This window comes from Porites lutea, chromosome 6, assembly GCF_958299795.1.
Source record: "Porites lutea chromosome 6, jaPorLute2.1, whole genome shotgun sequence".
Lineage (NCBI taxonomy): Eukaryota > Metazoa > Cnidaria > Anthozoa > Scleractinia > Poritidae > Porites > Porites lutea.
This window is the reverse complement of record NC_133206.1, coordinates 3,347,482-3,364,216: the sequence shown is the minus strand read 5'-3', so window position 1 is coordinate 3,364,216 and position 16,735 is coordinate 3,347,482. Positions and strand designations below refer to the sequence as shown.

The 16,735-nt window shown below is 38.6% G+C and overlaps 2 protein-coding genes and 1 pseudogene across 3 annotated transcripts in view; 2 read left to right on the top strand and 1 right to left on the bottom strand.

Moving 5' to 3' along the window:
- LOC140940363 (tuberin-like) overlaps positions 1-8,036 on the bottom strand; it is a 30,784-nt gene extending 22,748 nt beyond the window's left edge. Inside the window, exons 1-12 of the mRNA XM_073389314.1 lie at positions 7,927-8,036; positions 7,755-7,834; positions 6,891-6,955; positions 6,725-6,770; positions 5,845-5,931; positions 5,577-5,625; positions 4,911-5,036; positions 3,611-3,684; positions 3,113-3,239; positions 1,907-2,050; positions 1,207-1,350; positions 608-711 (exon numbers count right to left, since the gene is read on the bottom strand). Of these exons, the coding sequence (XP_073245415.1) occupies positions 608-711; positions 1,207-1,350; positions 1,907-2,050; positions 3,113-3,239; positions 3,611-3,684; positions 4,911-5,036; positions 5,577-5,625; positions 5,845-5,931; positions 6,725-6,770; positions 6,891-6,955; positions 7,755-7,834; positions 7,927-7,941 (1,061 nt within the window). The 5' untranslated portion in view covers positions 7,942-8,036. The remainder of the gene's footprint in view (positions 1-607; positions 712-1,206; positions 1,351-1,906; positions 2,051-3,112; positions 3,240-3,610; positions 3,685-4,910; positions 5,037-5,576; positions 5,626-5,844; positions 5,932-6,724; positions 6,771-6,890; positions 6,956-7,754; positions 7,835-7,926) is intronic.
- A 2,138-nt stretch (positions 8,037-10,174) lies between these two features.
- Positions 10,175-13,781, top strand: LOC140940910 (uncharacterized; annotated as a pseudogene).
- A 1,142-nt stretch (positions 13,782-14,923) lies between these two features.
- On the top strand, positions 14,924-16,048 carry LOC140940365 (uncharacterized). 2 transcript variants are annotated; one of them, XM_073389316.1, is made up of 3 exons: positions 14,924-15,071; positions 15,223-15,344; positions 15,789-16,048. In XM_073389316.1, exons 1-3 carry the CDS (start codon positions 14,977-14,979, stop codon positions 15,809-15,811), a joined length of 240 nt encoding a protein of 79 aa, XP_073245417.1. In that variant the 5' UTR covers positions 14,924-14,976; the 3' UTR covers positions 15,812-16,048. The 2 variants fall into 2 exon arrangements, with proteins under 2 accessions (XP_073245417.1, XP_073245416.1); XM_073389315.1 differs by having other exon boundaries at positions 15,223-15,340; positions 15,789-16,047.
- Positions 16,049-16,735: the final 687 nt, after the last annotated feature.

Here is a 16,735-nt window from a genome sequence, read left to right as displayed (position 1 = left end):
CCTCTATTGGGAAAAGGCTAAGTAGTCGTGCAATGAAAACGGCAAATGAATAATGAATAAATGAATAACGATTTACAGGTAGCACATCCACATAGTGGTTCTTCGTCTACCTGATTCCCGGTCGAATTGGAATTTGGAAATGTTGGTTTTTGAGGAGAGGGGAAAACCGGAGTACCCGGAGAAAAACCTCTTGGAGCAAGGGAGAGAACCAGCAACAAACTCAACCCACATATGGCGTCGACGCCGGGATTTGAACCCGGGCCACATTGGTGGGAGGCGAGTGCTCACACCACTGCGCCACCCTTGCTCCCCAAGTTGCAAATAAATGTACAAAACTTGTAATGAACGTGCAAAATTTAGGTTTTCCCTATTAAAAACCTATTTATTTATTTATTTATTTATTTATTTATTTATTTATTTATTTATTTATTTATTTATTTATTTATTTATTTATTTATTTATTTATTTATTTATTTATTTATTTATTTATTTATTTATTTATTTATTATCATTTTTTGACGATCTCGTTGCGGTCCCCTCGTCGGATCTTAAAGTCCCTTATAACGTTTTCCTACAACGTCTTATATCGTATAACGTCGTCATGTACCTGAAATACTTTTCCATTAGGCTGTGAAGGTTTGTTAGCCACCCTACATGGGCAGGGTGCACTGCCTGAGCTCTGAAGGACACAAGGATATGAAGAGATCGCTCCTGCAAATCAATAAAAGCATGCTTACGATTCTCAAAAACAGGATGCATTTTAAATTGATTTGAAAAAACACTGACTACCTTTTTTCAGTCTGAGAAAAATACTTCAACTCTTTCTTAACGGACGCCTCTATAAGACGGACACCTCACTAAAACGAAAACTCAGAGTTGGACTCTTCCTTTTTTTCTTCTTTTAGATGACTCTCTCTAAGACAGACACACAGTGTGGTTCCAAAGGTCACCCCGTCTTATAGGGAAACTAAAAAGGTCCAATTTTTACGTCGCAACTCATAAAATTACTTAAACTGATAATCCTGAGGCCGACCTCTCTCTCTCCACTAGTACGGAGCTCTGCAGGGAAAGCAAAGAAGTCGATACACCTGGGAATTGAACTCGGAACTTCCCGCAGAGAAGGCCAGCCGCGCATGCGCACTAACCGATCGTGGTAATCCTTAGAAATTTAGTAGAAATAACAACAACTAAAGCTGTTTTACTAACCGGTCGGTTGCTTGAAACCTTCTCTACTATGTTAAAAAATCTCTCTTCTGGTCCATTAAACTTTTCTGTCTCGTAAAGTTCTTCTATGCTGGTCAGCAGACTGTGAAAATTCTCGATCAAAGCGGTATCACCCGGGCTATGTTGCTGTTATGAAAAGAGAAATAACCCTGTCAAAAACATGGCGGGTAGAGGTTGTAAAGAACTATTAAAGGCAATTTTAAAAGCGCAGCTCCAGTTCATGAAAAAACTAAGATTGAAAGCAAGTAATACGAGTTTACACTAGAAGCCTCAGGCGGGGTACCGGGTCTTGAAGTGTATTGACTGTGCGAACAACTGAAAGACAAGTTTAGAAATTTCTACCATCGCAGACGGTTCTCCATTCCCACAAGGTCAATGATGTTGAAAATCAAAGGTAACCTTAAGAATCAGCTTCTTTGAGCTCTCTGCGTAAATCGTATATCGCTTTTTGGAGCCCTATGTGCGCTGCTGTCTGCTGTAAATGCAATGATTTTTGAGCTCGATAGCTTTACCATTTTTTTTTTATTCTCAACTAAGTTGCCAATATATGTGAGACAACGTTATCGTATTGTTTTAGCACTTTACGGGGTATACAACAGAGCTTGCTGTTAGAAGCTTACAGCTCCGACACCATAATCATCCTCGCTGCGATAGCCTCGAATTTGATTATTTAATTCAGTACCTCGATCTGTCGTTGAAGAGCCTCAGTAATGTCCAGTACTGCATCCCACGCCACAACATGAAGATCGTGACCATATTTCTTCACCAGCCTTTGAACAGACAGCGCTACTTCTAATGCTACTAAATTATGATGACAAGAAAGAGCCTGGGAATGTGAAATAAAACCAAAAAAAATCGTTATCGCATTCATTACACTCTTTCTTTATAATGAGTGTTTCAGTACTTATTCCCGTTATGTTTCCTTTTTTTCGTATTAATAATGGTAATACATGTAGGACTGAGTGGAGTCTAATTCGGTCTGTAATCATACGAGTGATTAAACAAAATCGGACAACCACGTAATGTAGTTAAAGGCCACTTCTTCCTTCGTTTTGAATTGGTCTTGCAGTGCTCAGAGGTAGAAGATGAACTCAATAGACCGATTCGGCTAACTCAATGTTGTTTCAGGAATTTCCATATAATTTAAATATGAGGGTGTCAGTAAAACGCGGGGTCGGGGCTGGGGTCGGGGTCTATCTTTTTTTTTTTTAAAGAATGCTGTTTTAGGGTCAGGGTTACTGTTGATACTAACCCTTACCCTAACCAGAAATAACCCTAACCTAACCCTAACCCTAACCCTAAAATAACCCCTAACCCTAAAACACCATTCTTTTAAAAAAAAGATAGACCACGACCCCGACCCCGACCCCGACCCCGACCCCGACCCCGACCCCGACCCCGACCCCGACCCCGACCCCGACCCCGACCCCGACCCCGACCCCGACCCCGACCCCGACCCCGACCCCGACCCCGGCCCCGACCCCGGCCCCGACCCCACGTTTTACTGACACCCGGAACAAGGACCAAATACCGTACTTGGAAAAACTGCGGAGCTTGAAATGCAAGTCGCGAGATCGATCTGTAAACTACGACATCACATAACAGATCCCTACACAGTAACATTTTTCCATCTTCGTACAGAAAGTAGTATTCTTTGCGAGATGACAGGATAAGAGATTGGGTTTCTAGCTGGCAATCTTTCTTCGGTTCGTGCCTTTGTCTACAACTTTTTTTTATTCAAAAGTCTCGAGATATACCCAAAAACGTACTATAGTTTTAAGCACACGCTTAACTGAGTGAAAAATTAATTTCCGTTCTTAGAATTCTTAAAAACACTTTTAAGCTTTGCGTTGCTCCTGACTACTGCAACAAACTGAAAAATACTCACTAGTAACATTGAAGGCAGAACAGTTGAATTAGAGTACTTTAGGTTAGGTACACGCTGTGAGCCCCATAAGCACATTCCAATGAAGAACACGGAGCCCCGCAACAGCATCACATCGGAACTGTTATTACTGCAAAAATAAACCAAAGAAACTGTAGATCGTTTTATTTAGCTGCAAAGTGGAAGTGCTTTAGCACTAATTTTGCCCAGACTTCATTTCCGACCTCAGTTACGACTTCGTCGAATATTGACCAATTTTATTCGGGCATTTTCCGATGACCGACTGTTTCTGTAGTTCTGTTTACGTGTTTTGAGCGCTAGTCCATAACTTGTTTCCATCAGTAGTATAAATTCGGCATTGGATGTACAGTCGAATCCCTCTGCAAAGGTCACCTTGCGGGAGGGAGTAAGTAGCCGTTGCTGGGAGAGAGGGGTATAACGTGAATGTATGATTTGCAATGAATGAACAGAATGTTGCAGTTGATACTACAGGGGCCATACCTGTCTTCTAAAAGATTGCACATTGTATAGACTCCACCGTGCCCAAGATGAGTTCCAAGCAAGTTGCGCATTATCTAATAAGCAAGAACAATAATAGGGCCATCAATGCGGGGAAAATAATACACGTCTTTCATAAGACAAGCAATTTTTCCTCTTGTAAATGGCCCTGAGATTGGGCAATATGAAACAAATCCTGTCTTGGACACACGATTGGTTACATTAGGCCTGTTAACCGAAAATTAGTTATAGTGAGAGATTCGCAGGCAAACTGATTACTGGAGGCTGCAAATGATAGTCTTTGGTATTAAAGAGCTTAACGTCAACAACAACGACACTGACAAAATACAATTGGTTTTATGACCAAAACCGTGAACATATCTTCTCATGCACCACGCTTTTTAGTATATTTCTTTGACGGCTGCATGAAGACGACGTGAAACTTCCTAAAGCGAGGACGTGAACATACGACGACGAATTTTCTTCTCTCTTATTGAACCTGGATTAGGTCCTTAAGAATTCAATCCCACGAAAAATTGCCTACATTTGACAAATTGGGCTGGTCCAAATAGATGCTATAAAGTTTGAAAAGACGAAAATTCCTTATTTTTAATAGTGACGTTTTCAATCTCGTCGTATTTTTCGTTGCTTTATCCGGACATGGGGTCCGACCGCAGTTATTTTCGTCAGACATAAATGGTTATGAGAGTTAATAAAATGATCACAAAAGAGGAAATGCTTTGATCTGTTAACAAACTCTCTCAACTAATTCTTTAAGAAAATGTATGAAGATCGTATGGAGAATTTATATGTGGATATTGGGACTTAAAGGGTTAAAAGCAGGGTGTTTATGCCGCGGGGTTCCATAGTACAACTGAATGTACTTCGTATAGAGCGGTTTTCATTTGAGTGTCGAAAAGTAATTGGTTTTGCACTTTCTACACGATGCGATTGGCTTAAAAGATTCGCGCCACCTTTTCATCCAATCAGAAGTAAAACCAAAGCCAATTGTGACGCGCTCGCATGCATTTTCCCGCGCTTTGCGTCAGCCGCATGTAATTACTGCGAGTTTTGATTGGTTCAATGTATTGTCTGTGTCCTATGTGATTGGTCAGAGTAATTACTTTGGTTTTGGTTTTACGACACTCAAACGAAAACCACTCTAAATATTCTCTGTATAAAGCTGATTCGATAAAGGTTGCCTTGGGCATTGGGAAGCTATTGTTTGGTGGAAACTCAGGCAAATAGTTGCATTGTTCCGTATATTGAATCAGCAATATATGTGTATCGAGGATCTTAATACCTTCCAACTGTGCGGGCAAAATCTTTGAATGTTCACAGCTCGGCAAGCAGTAGCAATGAACTCAAATAAGGCATTAGATGGGAGACAGCTGTAACGAACCACGGCATCCAAGAGGCACAAGCATAGCTGGAAAATAAAGAAAAGAAACAGTAAACCCTTAACCTTTCTATTTCAATGTTAGCCTCTGTTCTCACGTTGCAGAGGAATCAGAGAGTGCTCAAAGTATTCCAAATTTGCAATCCTGGGTCCTAGCATTTTAATTTACGGTAAGTTTTGCAACTTCAAAACTTAAGGTTGTTCTCTGTGTTGCTGATGTTATAAAAAATCTAACGGGCATTGCGCTACTTAATTTTCTATATTCAAATTTTCTTGATGCTGTGTTTGAAGTTGGGATGTCAGAGAGATTTTGTTCTCACAATTTCAGTCCAGTTCACGCCGTAATACTATCATTTATACTCTCTGAAAAATAATTGCTAAAACAAGTCTCCCTTAATTTCTACCCTGCAATTACAGTACAAGGCCAGCTGATTTTTCGGCACAAACTTCTTTCCCTCATCATGACCACCTCTTTATGTAAGCCTTTCAAGAGGCTTTTGAAAAAAAAGATATGAGCCCTAGTTACGTTGTGTAATTATAAAATGCAAAACTGGACCTAAACGTAAATACCTCAACATCGTCTTCATCCTTAGTTGTTCTAGATAAACGACAGGTTTCTCTGGAAAAAAAATTAAGGCAGAATTATTTTTTTTAGGAAAGAGAGATAATTCATGTAGGTCTCCCCCTTAACACCCTGCCTTAATTAAGTTTTATCTACTTTAAATTGGCACGCGATCCTTTGGCCGAGACTACTTTCGTAGTTAGATAAGGAATAGAGCAAAGGCCATTCATACTTTTCAAGTAAAAACTTGATACTCATTGTTGATTGTTCGCTTACCTTACGATGCCTGATATGATATCTTCATCAAGAAAACTTGAGTTATAATGGATAACGTTGATCACAAGAGGCATAAAGACATCCATTCTGCAAGGGAAACAAAGTAATATTAAAATTCTTTAAGCCTAAGATTGATCAGCATCAAATTTCTCCTTGTAATATTAATGCTTTACAAAATTCATTGTGACAAGAATCTAGCTAGGACATGATCAATCTATTTGATTCTTTAACAAATTCTTCCACTTCTTCTATAAAAAACTTATAGGCACAACTTAAATCTGAATTTTGATGCTAGAGTTTTAAGGGTTTAAAATAAGATACATGTTAACACACATTCACAGGGCTGTCAACCCCTTAAGTCTTCAAATATTGAGAAATGGTAGATGACGTCAAAATGCACAGCCCATGACGTCATTTCTCCAAAAATGCGCAAAAAAGATATAGTTGGAATTGTAACATTTGACCTGATTGGTTTACTTGCCACCAATCAAGTTATTTCTTATATTTCAATGGCATACTGGAGTTTATAAGGAAAAGTTCCAGATAAAATAGCTCAAACAATGCAAAATATTTAAAATTTTATTGTCAGAGAGTTGTGTCTACAAGAAATGGCAAACTTTGGTGATTATTCGGGAGATTTCAGACTCTAATCTGGAGACCCGGAGATACGGTTCAAAATCTGGGGTCTTCCGGATTATCTGGGAGAGTTGACAGCACTGTATTCAGGCTCAACCACAGGGGGGGGAGGGGAAAGCTTCCTAAAAATACATTTTGTCTGCCTCATCAAGATTGTTGGGTAGATTGTGTCATTGTGTGACAGGTCAAACAAACATCTAGGAGAGGGGTGGGGATGAAAAATCTTGAAATATTTAATACTCGCCTTCCTTCCTGCATGACATCTGGCATCCACGACAACAGAAAAGGGCCTGTAGTGATGTTATTATACAACAATTAACCTGCATTAATTTTATACACAATGCCAGATAAGGTAAAATTATAAACAGGAAACAATTGAATTAGACTAGTCAAGTTAAATTTTTTCTTACCTGTCAGCTCTTCAAAATATGAGATGTCTTTTCCATTATCACTCAGAGCCTTTAACATCTCCAGTCTGAAGATCAGTTAATTAAATCAAAATCATCAGTACATGACATCTCCATAATCAGCTTCTCAAAATTTTTCTACTTGTGATGTCCGTTAAAATCTTGACATTAAACATTATTTGGAGAAAATTCGAAGGAAAAGGGCAATTAAAAAGGGCAGAGATTGTATTTAAAAAATGATGCCGAAGTTATTATTATTTCTTGGATGAAGGAGCCATTAATAAAAGGACAATTCATTTTAAGGATATCTGTCCCAAAAGGAAACAGTACATTTTATTTCCATTAGGCACTCAATGAACATTGAAGGACAAGGTGAGGGGAAACTAACAAAAAATTATAAATTTAGTTTTTTTGCCCTCACCACAAAAAAATTAGTAATAACATTGTTTGCTGGGATGACATGCGGGCAAGATACATGACCTGTCACTGCATAATACATGTAAGTTTTGTTCCGCATGGCAAGTTAATCAGTTCACTTTAAATAATCAGAAAATGTGCTGAATTGGGAGGTGTAACAAATGTGTTTGAACCAGCAGGATCAGAGATTTTACTGATCCTTCTAATAGATAAATATAGTTTCCACATAAAGTGTGTTTTCAGATATCCATATCAACCCCATGAAGGGTCACTGGAAAATTCTAGGATTCGGGGTGAGGTATTAAGAGCCAAATAGTTTGCACAAAGTATGGTCATTGAACTAAACTGGAATTTCTAGAAGGACAGGGAGTTAATTTAAAAAATACTCTGTGGGGAGTGTGGATATATTCTGGTAAAACACAATGTTTGCATGACCAGTTTGGTACTTACCTCGGTGAAATATCTTCTGGAATCTTGTGATTGGCAACAACAGAGAAGAAATGACACCTTAAAATGCCAAGTCTGTCGATCTGCAAAGAAAATGAATTATTAGTAGTTTAACAGGTGTAGCTATCACTTTTTCAAAAGACAATTTAACAAAAAATTACAGCAAGTGACTGACCTGTCCAGACACCATAACAGTTAGAAAATGAAATGTAACATGACGTGCTTCCACTGGGCTGTTTGGATTAAGCAGATCCTCAACTGCAGCCCAGGCTGCTTCAATGGCATGCTGTGGATGAAGACAAGAACATATCCACCTGAATATATAGCCTCCAAAAACAAATATAACTCCCAGATTCAATTATGACAACAAGCACATGATGTCGACATAATGTTACAGCTGCAGCTTTCACATTCAAATATCACAGGGGTGTCTCAATAAAATCCTGTCAGGCATGGATCCATACACCATTTCATCTCTTTTAGGGGCCCATTAAATTATGCTTTCAGCAAGTCACACACAGTGTACATGAATTGATAGTTCCTTAATTTAATGTGCAAACAGGATTGATTTTTTTTGAAAACCAACATTAGCTTGTTGTTCATTTTCATAAACATCATTCTACCAATACAACACAATAATTCATGTCTGTAAAATTGTACAAATGTACCATTAAAATTTCACTTTTCTCTGACTTCTTTCAAAGACTTTAATATTCCCTTACTCCAAGTGAAATTCAACGACTTTTCCCTGACCTTGAAGACATTTATTTCCCCTGACTATTTCCTGACCTGTGGCAACCATGCTAGTACAATAAACCCTAACAAAAGATATTTTCTGTAGAGAAGGACCAAATACAGGTACAGTGGAACCTCAACGTAATGATATGAAGGGCCAAAGGACTGGCAAAATTTGCTTGCTATACCGAGGTTTCGTTATATTAAGGTTCTTTTTCATATAATTATTTTACTATTACTGGGGTAAAGAAAATTGTTTGTTATACCGAGGACTTTGTTATATGGAGGTTCGTTATATCGAGGTTCCATTGTAATAACCATGTACAAATGATTCACCCAGTCCCTTGGCACTTCTCTGTATCAGGATTCCACTGTACTATTTATGGCAGGGGTATTTTGCAGTCTGCAAGTTGCCACAGACTAGAGAACAAATGACTCTAAACTTTGGTGATTATTAGGGTTAGGAAACAGAGTGAATCAAGTTCTATTTAGGGTCACTATACAAGGCAAACTGACGAGGAACTTGATTCATTAAATTTCCTAACCCTAAATTTATCACCACACAGCTATTGTGAGGTCTGTATTTCTAATCTTTTTGGAACTACTTTGTTGATGACCCAAAAACACTTACCCCTGCTCCACGGACACACTATAGGGACCAGGGTTCATAGCAACTACCTTACGGCATGGGCCCCCTCTACAGACTACCCCAAAAATAACAAGATAACAAAAATTACAAAATAAAGACTGTGGCTCCTTAAAATTAACTGAAAAAGGCTCAAGCTCAGGCAGATGATTTTATACTAATCACATACATGTATTGCTATCTCCAGGGTAACAATAATGAACAATCAGCATGCTCCAGGAAAGAACTGAACGTGAGGTTTTGTGATACACAAATTTCTAGTTTTGCTGTTTATAACTTAAGACTACTCACATTTTCCACTCGTCGACTGACCAAAAAATCACAAAGGTCTTTTAAAACTTTGACCCTGTTTGACAGGGGGTTTTCCTTGCTGATTTCCTATGGTAGGAAAATAAAGGAAAATAATAATGGATGAAAAATGTTCCATAACAATTGATTTGTGCATCGCTTTAACATTTACAACCAATGATCGATAGTGATCGATGACTGGCATACCACTAGTATAGACATACAACTGTATATACCTAATTCAAGAAAGATTGCTTTCATAATTGATCATTGGTAATTGAGCATTTGGGCATATGGAACTCACTGCTGAGGAATGATTTGCTTGAGTGACTGCCAAACAATAGCTTCCAAGTGTGCAAAGCCCAATGCCCAAAGCAACTGGATCTTGTGTCTTATAGGGGCTGTTGACATACATAAATTTCTACAAATTCATGATTTTAGGCACTATGTTAAACATAGAGAGAACAGCAAGGGAAAACGTAACTCAGGCGGTATTGCCGTATACATAAGGAAAACGATTATCGGGGGAACCTCATTCGTAATTTCACGCAATAAGAATATACTATGGATTAAGTTACATAAATCTTTTTTCGATCTGGACAAGGATCTCTATTTAGGCACTGTTTACATAAGTCCAAACACTTCACAAGTAATCGACCAAGAACTTTTAGACGATATTGAAAGCGAAATTGTAAATTTTACACTCAAAGGTGATGTAATTTTACAAGGTGACATTAACGCGCGCACCGGCAGCATGCAAGAATTCGCAGTCCATGACGACGATAATCAATTTCTTGAAATCCCAGAAGACTATGAAATAGATACAGAAAATTATCGCTATTCACAGGACGAAAATACAACTAACAGCAGAGGGAGGATTCTGATTGATCTTTGCACAGCTCTCAGTCTTAGGATCCTGAACGGCAGAGTGGTAGGTGATCTTACAGGGAAAAAAACATGCTTCAAAGACAATGGGAGCAGTGTGGTAGATTATGTTATCATTTCCAGTAGAATTCTCAGATATGTTAATTACTTTATTGTCAACGATCTGGAACCCCACCTATCGGACCATTGTTCCCTTTCATTTGCATTAATGCTAAAACACAAAAAAAGGTGCTCCGGCAAACGATCAGACGAGATCACTTTAAGCGAATTTAAGAAATTAGTCTGGGATGATAATGCGAAATACGAATTAAGCCGACTCTTAGAAAGTACAGAAACAAAATACAGGCTGAACACAGCACTGAATATCAATAACGTGGACACAATGACTGATCTATTCACACAAAACTTAATTGACGTATGCAAACAAGCAGGCTTGAGATTCATTAACACCACGAGGAAGCATAGTGAAAAAACATGGTTCGACGAGCAATGCAACATAGAAAAAGAGAATCTTAAATCATTAGGTAGGCATATCTCACGAAACCTGAACGAGGAGGAATTGAGATCAAGTCTACACAAGAAAAAAAAGGCTTTCAAACACCTGTGCAGAAAAAAGAAACGCCAACATTATAATCGGATAATTAAATGCATTGATCTCAGTAATGGTAAAACTACGTGGAGACAACTTAGGAAATTATTCAACCTGGGCAAATCCCAAAATATGCAAAAGAATACATCTGAGGACTTAGAGAAGTTTTACAGTTACTTTAAAAAGTTAAACGCACGAAAACAGCAAAACGAAGAGTACATACTAACAAGATCAGAGGCCTTGGGGCCCCTAGATTATGAAATATCTGAACAGGAAACGGTAACTGCTATCGACCTATTAAAAACTGGAAAGGCCCCGGGAGTAGATAACATTTTATGCGAGCTGCTCAAAAATGGCAAAGAGGCCTTAAAAGGGCCTCTCACAATCCTTTTCAATAAAATCCTAACCAGTGGTAGGTACCCTACCCTGTGGAGTCATGGCCTAATTCTACCAATCTTCAAGAAAGATGATCCATCCAACCCAGAGAATTATAGAGGAATTACTCTCTTATCAGCCATGGGGAAGATTTTTACCTCAATAATGAATAGCAGGCTTTGTGACTATCTAATTGAAAAGGGCATAATTACTCCAGAACAATGTGGTTTCCGAAAAAAACATGGTACACAGGACAGTATCTTCATTTTAAAAGCACTAATAGACAAATATGTTAAATCTAAACCCAAGAAATCAAATAACCTTTTATTCACCTGCTTTGTTGACTTTAGTAAAGCATTCGATAGTATCCCCAGAGGGAAACTGTTTCAAAAATTGAAGCTAGCGGGAGTAACGGGGCGCTTCCTTGAGATTTTACATTCAATGTACTCCAATGATAAATCATCTGTGAAAATAGAAAATATGCTAACACCTGCCTTTCGATGCCATACCGGTGTAAAACAAGGTTGCATGCTCTCGCCAACCCTTTTTAACCTTTATGTCAGTGACCTTTCAGAGAAACTTAAGGCCAAGAACCTAAATGACGTAGAACTAAACGAGTTACCGTTAAGTTGTATGCTCTACGCAGATGACTTGGTCATATTCTCAAAATCAAAAAACGGACTGCAGGATTATTTGGATTCCCTCAGTGAAAACTGCAAAGAAAACGACTTGTCGGTTAACCTTAATAAAACTAAGGTGTTAATTTTTAATAACTGCGGGAGAACCATGAATAAGCACGTATTATACTATAGAGGCAGTAAACTTGACAATGTTAGCAATTACAAATATCTTGGCCTACAATTTAGTACTTATGGGACCTTCACGTACGCTAAACAGGAAATAAAGAAGGTTGCCCTTAAAACTTTGTACAAACTCAGGAAGGAAATGGGCGACCATTTCAGAGACGATGTACAGCTCACAATGAAAATTTTTGACACGGTTATTTCTCCAATACTCACCTACGGAAGCGAGGTCTGGGGGGTCGATCACGACGGAAAGCTAGAAAATGATCCAATAGAGTTTGTCCAAACAAAGTTTATAAGGTGGCTATTGGGAGTTAACAAATTCTGTAGCTCAAATGCGTGCAGATCGGAGGTAGGCCGTTTCCCAATGCGAACGAAGACAAAGTGCAGAGCCATTAAATATTGGCTGAAATTTTGTGAGCCGGAGCACCAGAAATTAAACTCTCTGGAATAGCATTTACAGACCAAATTGGTCAGGATAAAAAGGAACTTTGGTCAAGCAAATTAAAACGACTATTAAATCTCGCAGGTCTTGGCGACATATGGTCAGCGAAAACTAACACTCCCGCAATCGTGAACTATATACGACAGAGACTCTTAGACATAGAACAGCAAACATGGATTAGCGAAATACACAACGATGAACGAAAGGACCCGAATCAAAAAAACAAACTGAGAACTTTTAGGAAATTTAAACTTACCCATGACTACGAAAATTACCTCACAAATGTAAGAAACACCAATCATAGAGTAGCAATCACAAAGCTAAGATTAAGCAACCACAAACTAGCAATTGAAACTGGACGATACGTTAAACCCTATCAACCACCAGACCAAAGAATCTGTCCATTATGTAAAACTGGATTAGAAGACGAGGAGCATTTTTTGATGAATTGCATAGCCTATAGGGATCCTAGGAGAGAGTTGTTCAATACGCTAAAAAAGGAAACTAATCTTATTCTTGACTCTATGACTCCAAGCTTCGCCTTTACAACGTTGATAAGTATGAAGCAAGGAGAGAAAACGCAAAAAATTGTGGCTAAATACGTATATGATCGCTTCCGCGAAAGAGATAGACGCGTTAAATATAACCTTGTTTAATAGTTTTATAAATTTCACGAATGTACACCTCTGTAATTATTGCACAAAAATCTTTGTTATCGTTGTAAACACATGTGTCTGTAGGCGCTCTGTTGATAATAAAGCACTTATCCTATCCTATCCTATCCTACATATCAGTCGGCATATCGGTCAACATATCAGTTGATATATTGGCTGAGCCTCGTTCGAGTCTTGGTCAAGTGTCGGGCAAGTGTCGAGTGAGTGTTGGTCGAGCTTCGGTCAAGTATCAGTTTATATATCAGCCAAGTGACCGTTGAATTGGAAATGTAGCCGATAGTTGGTCCCTATAATTCACTGGTCGATAGTCGGTCATTAGTCTGTCAGTACTCCGGTGATGGATCACCAATTCACCAACACTCAGTCAACACCTCAGACCTTAGTTAAGACGCTGAACTTTTCAGCATTATGATCAATTTGGGTTTCTGGGAGACTGCCCACCTACCCCTTCCCTAAGCTAACATAAATTCTCACTTAGGGCAAAATGTTAGTTTAGGGGAGGGGTAGGTGGGCAGTTCCTCAGAAACCTATATTTATTGATCCAAACATTATTGGTTTTGTTAGGAACAGAAGAGAAATTTTCTCAATAAAGAGTATGACATCCAGTTGTGGGCAAAACATGTAGGGGGAAAAAATTGGTTGCCTTGTCCATTTTGGTTGAATTTGACCTCACAAAACTATAATTTATTGATATTTTGCACCACATAATTTAATCAAGATACAAGGTCTGTCTCAACACTCACCACCCTCGGCCAATACACCACCAACACATCCTGATACTACATTGCCGACACACTACCGATACTACTGCGATCAATGTCGACCGACAGTTGACTGATGATCGATCAATACGTCACTCAGTACTCAACCGATACTCCAACGACACTCCACCGGATCAACATATTTAACAATTATTATTCCTCTAGCCCAAATGGGCTCTGAGTCAATAGCCCATGAGGCCAAAGGCCGAATTGGCTATTGACTCAGAGGCCATGAGGGTGAGAGGAATAACTGTTTTAGTAAAATCCAACTAATTGGTCAAAAATATAGAGACAAAACAACTTTAGCTGGCAAAACGCGATTCAGCTCAACCAATCAGAACGCAGCATTGATAATAGACCACTAGTTGGATTTTTCAAATGATCAATACGACAACATCCTTCTTTCTTATTAAGAAGGTCTTTTCTTTTACAGTTCCATTTACAGTAAATTATCTATAATCAGTGATGGATTTCTATACTTTTGGTAGTTTGAGTGAATCAACTATCTATAATTGGCCATTCTCGGCTAAATTGATTGACAACCAAATTATTACTTTCATTAATTTTCCTTCAATAATAATTATCATTGATTGACATCGACATAAAATTCCATTCCCGATGCAAGATTCAACCATCAGCTGTAATAACTATAATGGCTGATGAAGACGAAATATTTCCCAACTCTGAAGTTAAGCTATTAATCTACCTGAAGCAATTCTTGATGAAAGAAAAATTCATCTGGTTTGGGACCTTCGTATACACTGCTGGTAATAACATGGCCTTTCTTCGCGCCAAAAAACTGCTTCACCTTCTGACGAAACCCTTCACTCACATTAGGCTTGGACATCTTCGTAACAACAGGCAGAGAAACATAATACATGTAAATTCAACATAAAGTAAGATTATGTGACAGGTTAGCACTGTCAGCCGCCATTTTGAAGGAACATGAACTAACACTACCCCAGCAAGACACACTCTGTGGGGAAGGGTCAGGCTTACGTGTCAAATACATGGCGGATTCAAAATGGACGAAATGATGGAGAAGCTTGGAAAGACGCTGGGCCCTAATAAGGAACCACAGGATGAAAAGGAGTTGGTTAGATATTACATTAAAGCATTGTAAGCCACTGCAATACGTAAAGCAATTATTCAACTTCCTGAGTATGTTTATTTGCAAGCTGGCAGGATTTTTCACTGAGAGTATGTCGAGATGGTGTTTAAATTGTTGCGAAGATAAATTTCAATATAATTTTGATTTTTGAAATTCTAGGGCTCTAGAGGCTTGTACAGAACAGAACACAGCGCTTCAAAAATGCTTTCAGCGAAGCTGGTACCCTATATGCAGAAAAGAGCAGGAGGATTATTGGAATTGCTACCGCAAGGAAACAGTAAGTAAGCTTAAAAATTGCATCTTTATTGTAAGCTTAAATGTGTATTAATACTTCTTGATTATTCGCTTTAGTTTCCCAAAGAACAAGTATTATTTCTTATCAGAGGGGTCCTTCAGGGAAGTTTAATACAACCCTCTCCCTACCCCACACACTATATTGCGTCACGATTGTGAGTGAGGTCACGTTCTTTGTGTGCCTGCTAACTCTCACGCTTCAGGTTAGGCGTGAGCCTCACCTAACCCCCCCCCCCCCCCCCCCCGGGCACAATATTGTGTAGGTAAGTAGATGGGGTGGGTTGGTGGACAGGGGATAAGTGTGCATGGCACAGAAGGGAAAATCTCCAGATTACAGATTTGCAGTTAGTACATGTAGTCACAGTTCAAACAGTCATTTCCACAATGCATGTATTAATTACTACTAATCTTCCTTCTTGTTTATCTTGTAGATCCGTCTAAGAAAGCATTATGACGTTTACTAGGTGAACTTTGGACAATCAAGTTGTATTTTGTTTAGAAAATACAAGCAATCTAATTAGGAACTGTGGACACCATCTTGACCACCATCATCTGCAAGAGAAAAAGCCTGAAAAGGACTGATTATTTTTCTTGGTTGGTTTACATAAAGATCAATGTTGTTTAAATCCTGTCTGTGTGATGGACTGCAGAGCTCCTTGTGGACTTCTTTCTTAAGTTTTTAATTTATGAATAAAGCTTGAAGGTAAACTTGCTTTGTTCGGTGTTGCAAATATCGGTGTGATGAAATGGCAGGGTTTTGAAAACAGTTTCTTCGCATAATTTGTATCTCACCAGTGAGCACTTAATCACAACTAGGTTCACGTGCTGGAAGTTTGGATTTGTTTTTGAACTTACGTGATCTTTTCCACTAAGGCCTGGTTCAGATGCCGAACTTTTTGTGACCTGAACATAATTTGTATTAAGGCTGACCCAAGTTATTTAGACCAGCTCGATTGATTCAGACTCTCATCTTTGAAATTCCACTTGAACTAACTTCAAAAGGAAAAAAATGCTCATTTTGGTCACGAACTGCTTGCGAAATATATTATTATAAATTATGCATTAAGTTAGGCACATGAAAAATTTGGTGTCTGAATGAAAGCTGTTTGAAAGTCATTCCACAGTCGAAATTCCCAGCTGGGCTAGGTGGGAAGAACAGCTGTGCCGTTCCAAATTGTAATGGGTATTCCTAATTGATTCAGATGCCAAACGTTTCAGACATGTACTTAATTCAAGTAGGTTTGGCTCATGAAAAGTTTGGCGCCTGAACTAGGCCTAAGCGATCTAGTCCTTAGACAGAACTAAGACCATCATCTTAGGTAAATTAATAATAAGCCCCCAGGAAACCTAAAGAGGATTTGTGGTAATTTCAGAGTTT

Coding starts and splice junctions, on each gene's coding strand:
- LOC140940365 (XM_073389315.1), top strand. CDS start 14,977: ATGGACGAAATGATGGAGAAGCTTGGAAAGACGCTGGGCCCTAATAAG. Junction 15,072..15,222: donor AGATATTACATTAAAGCATT/GTAAGCCACTGC, acceptor TTGAAATTCTAG/GGCTCTAGAGGCTTGTACAG. Junction 15,341..15,788: donor ATTGCTACCGCAAGGAAACA/GTAAGTAAGCTT, acceptor TTTATCTTGTAG/ATCCGTCTAAGAAAGCATTA.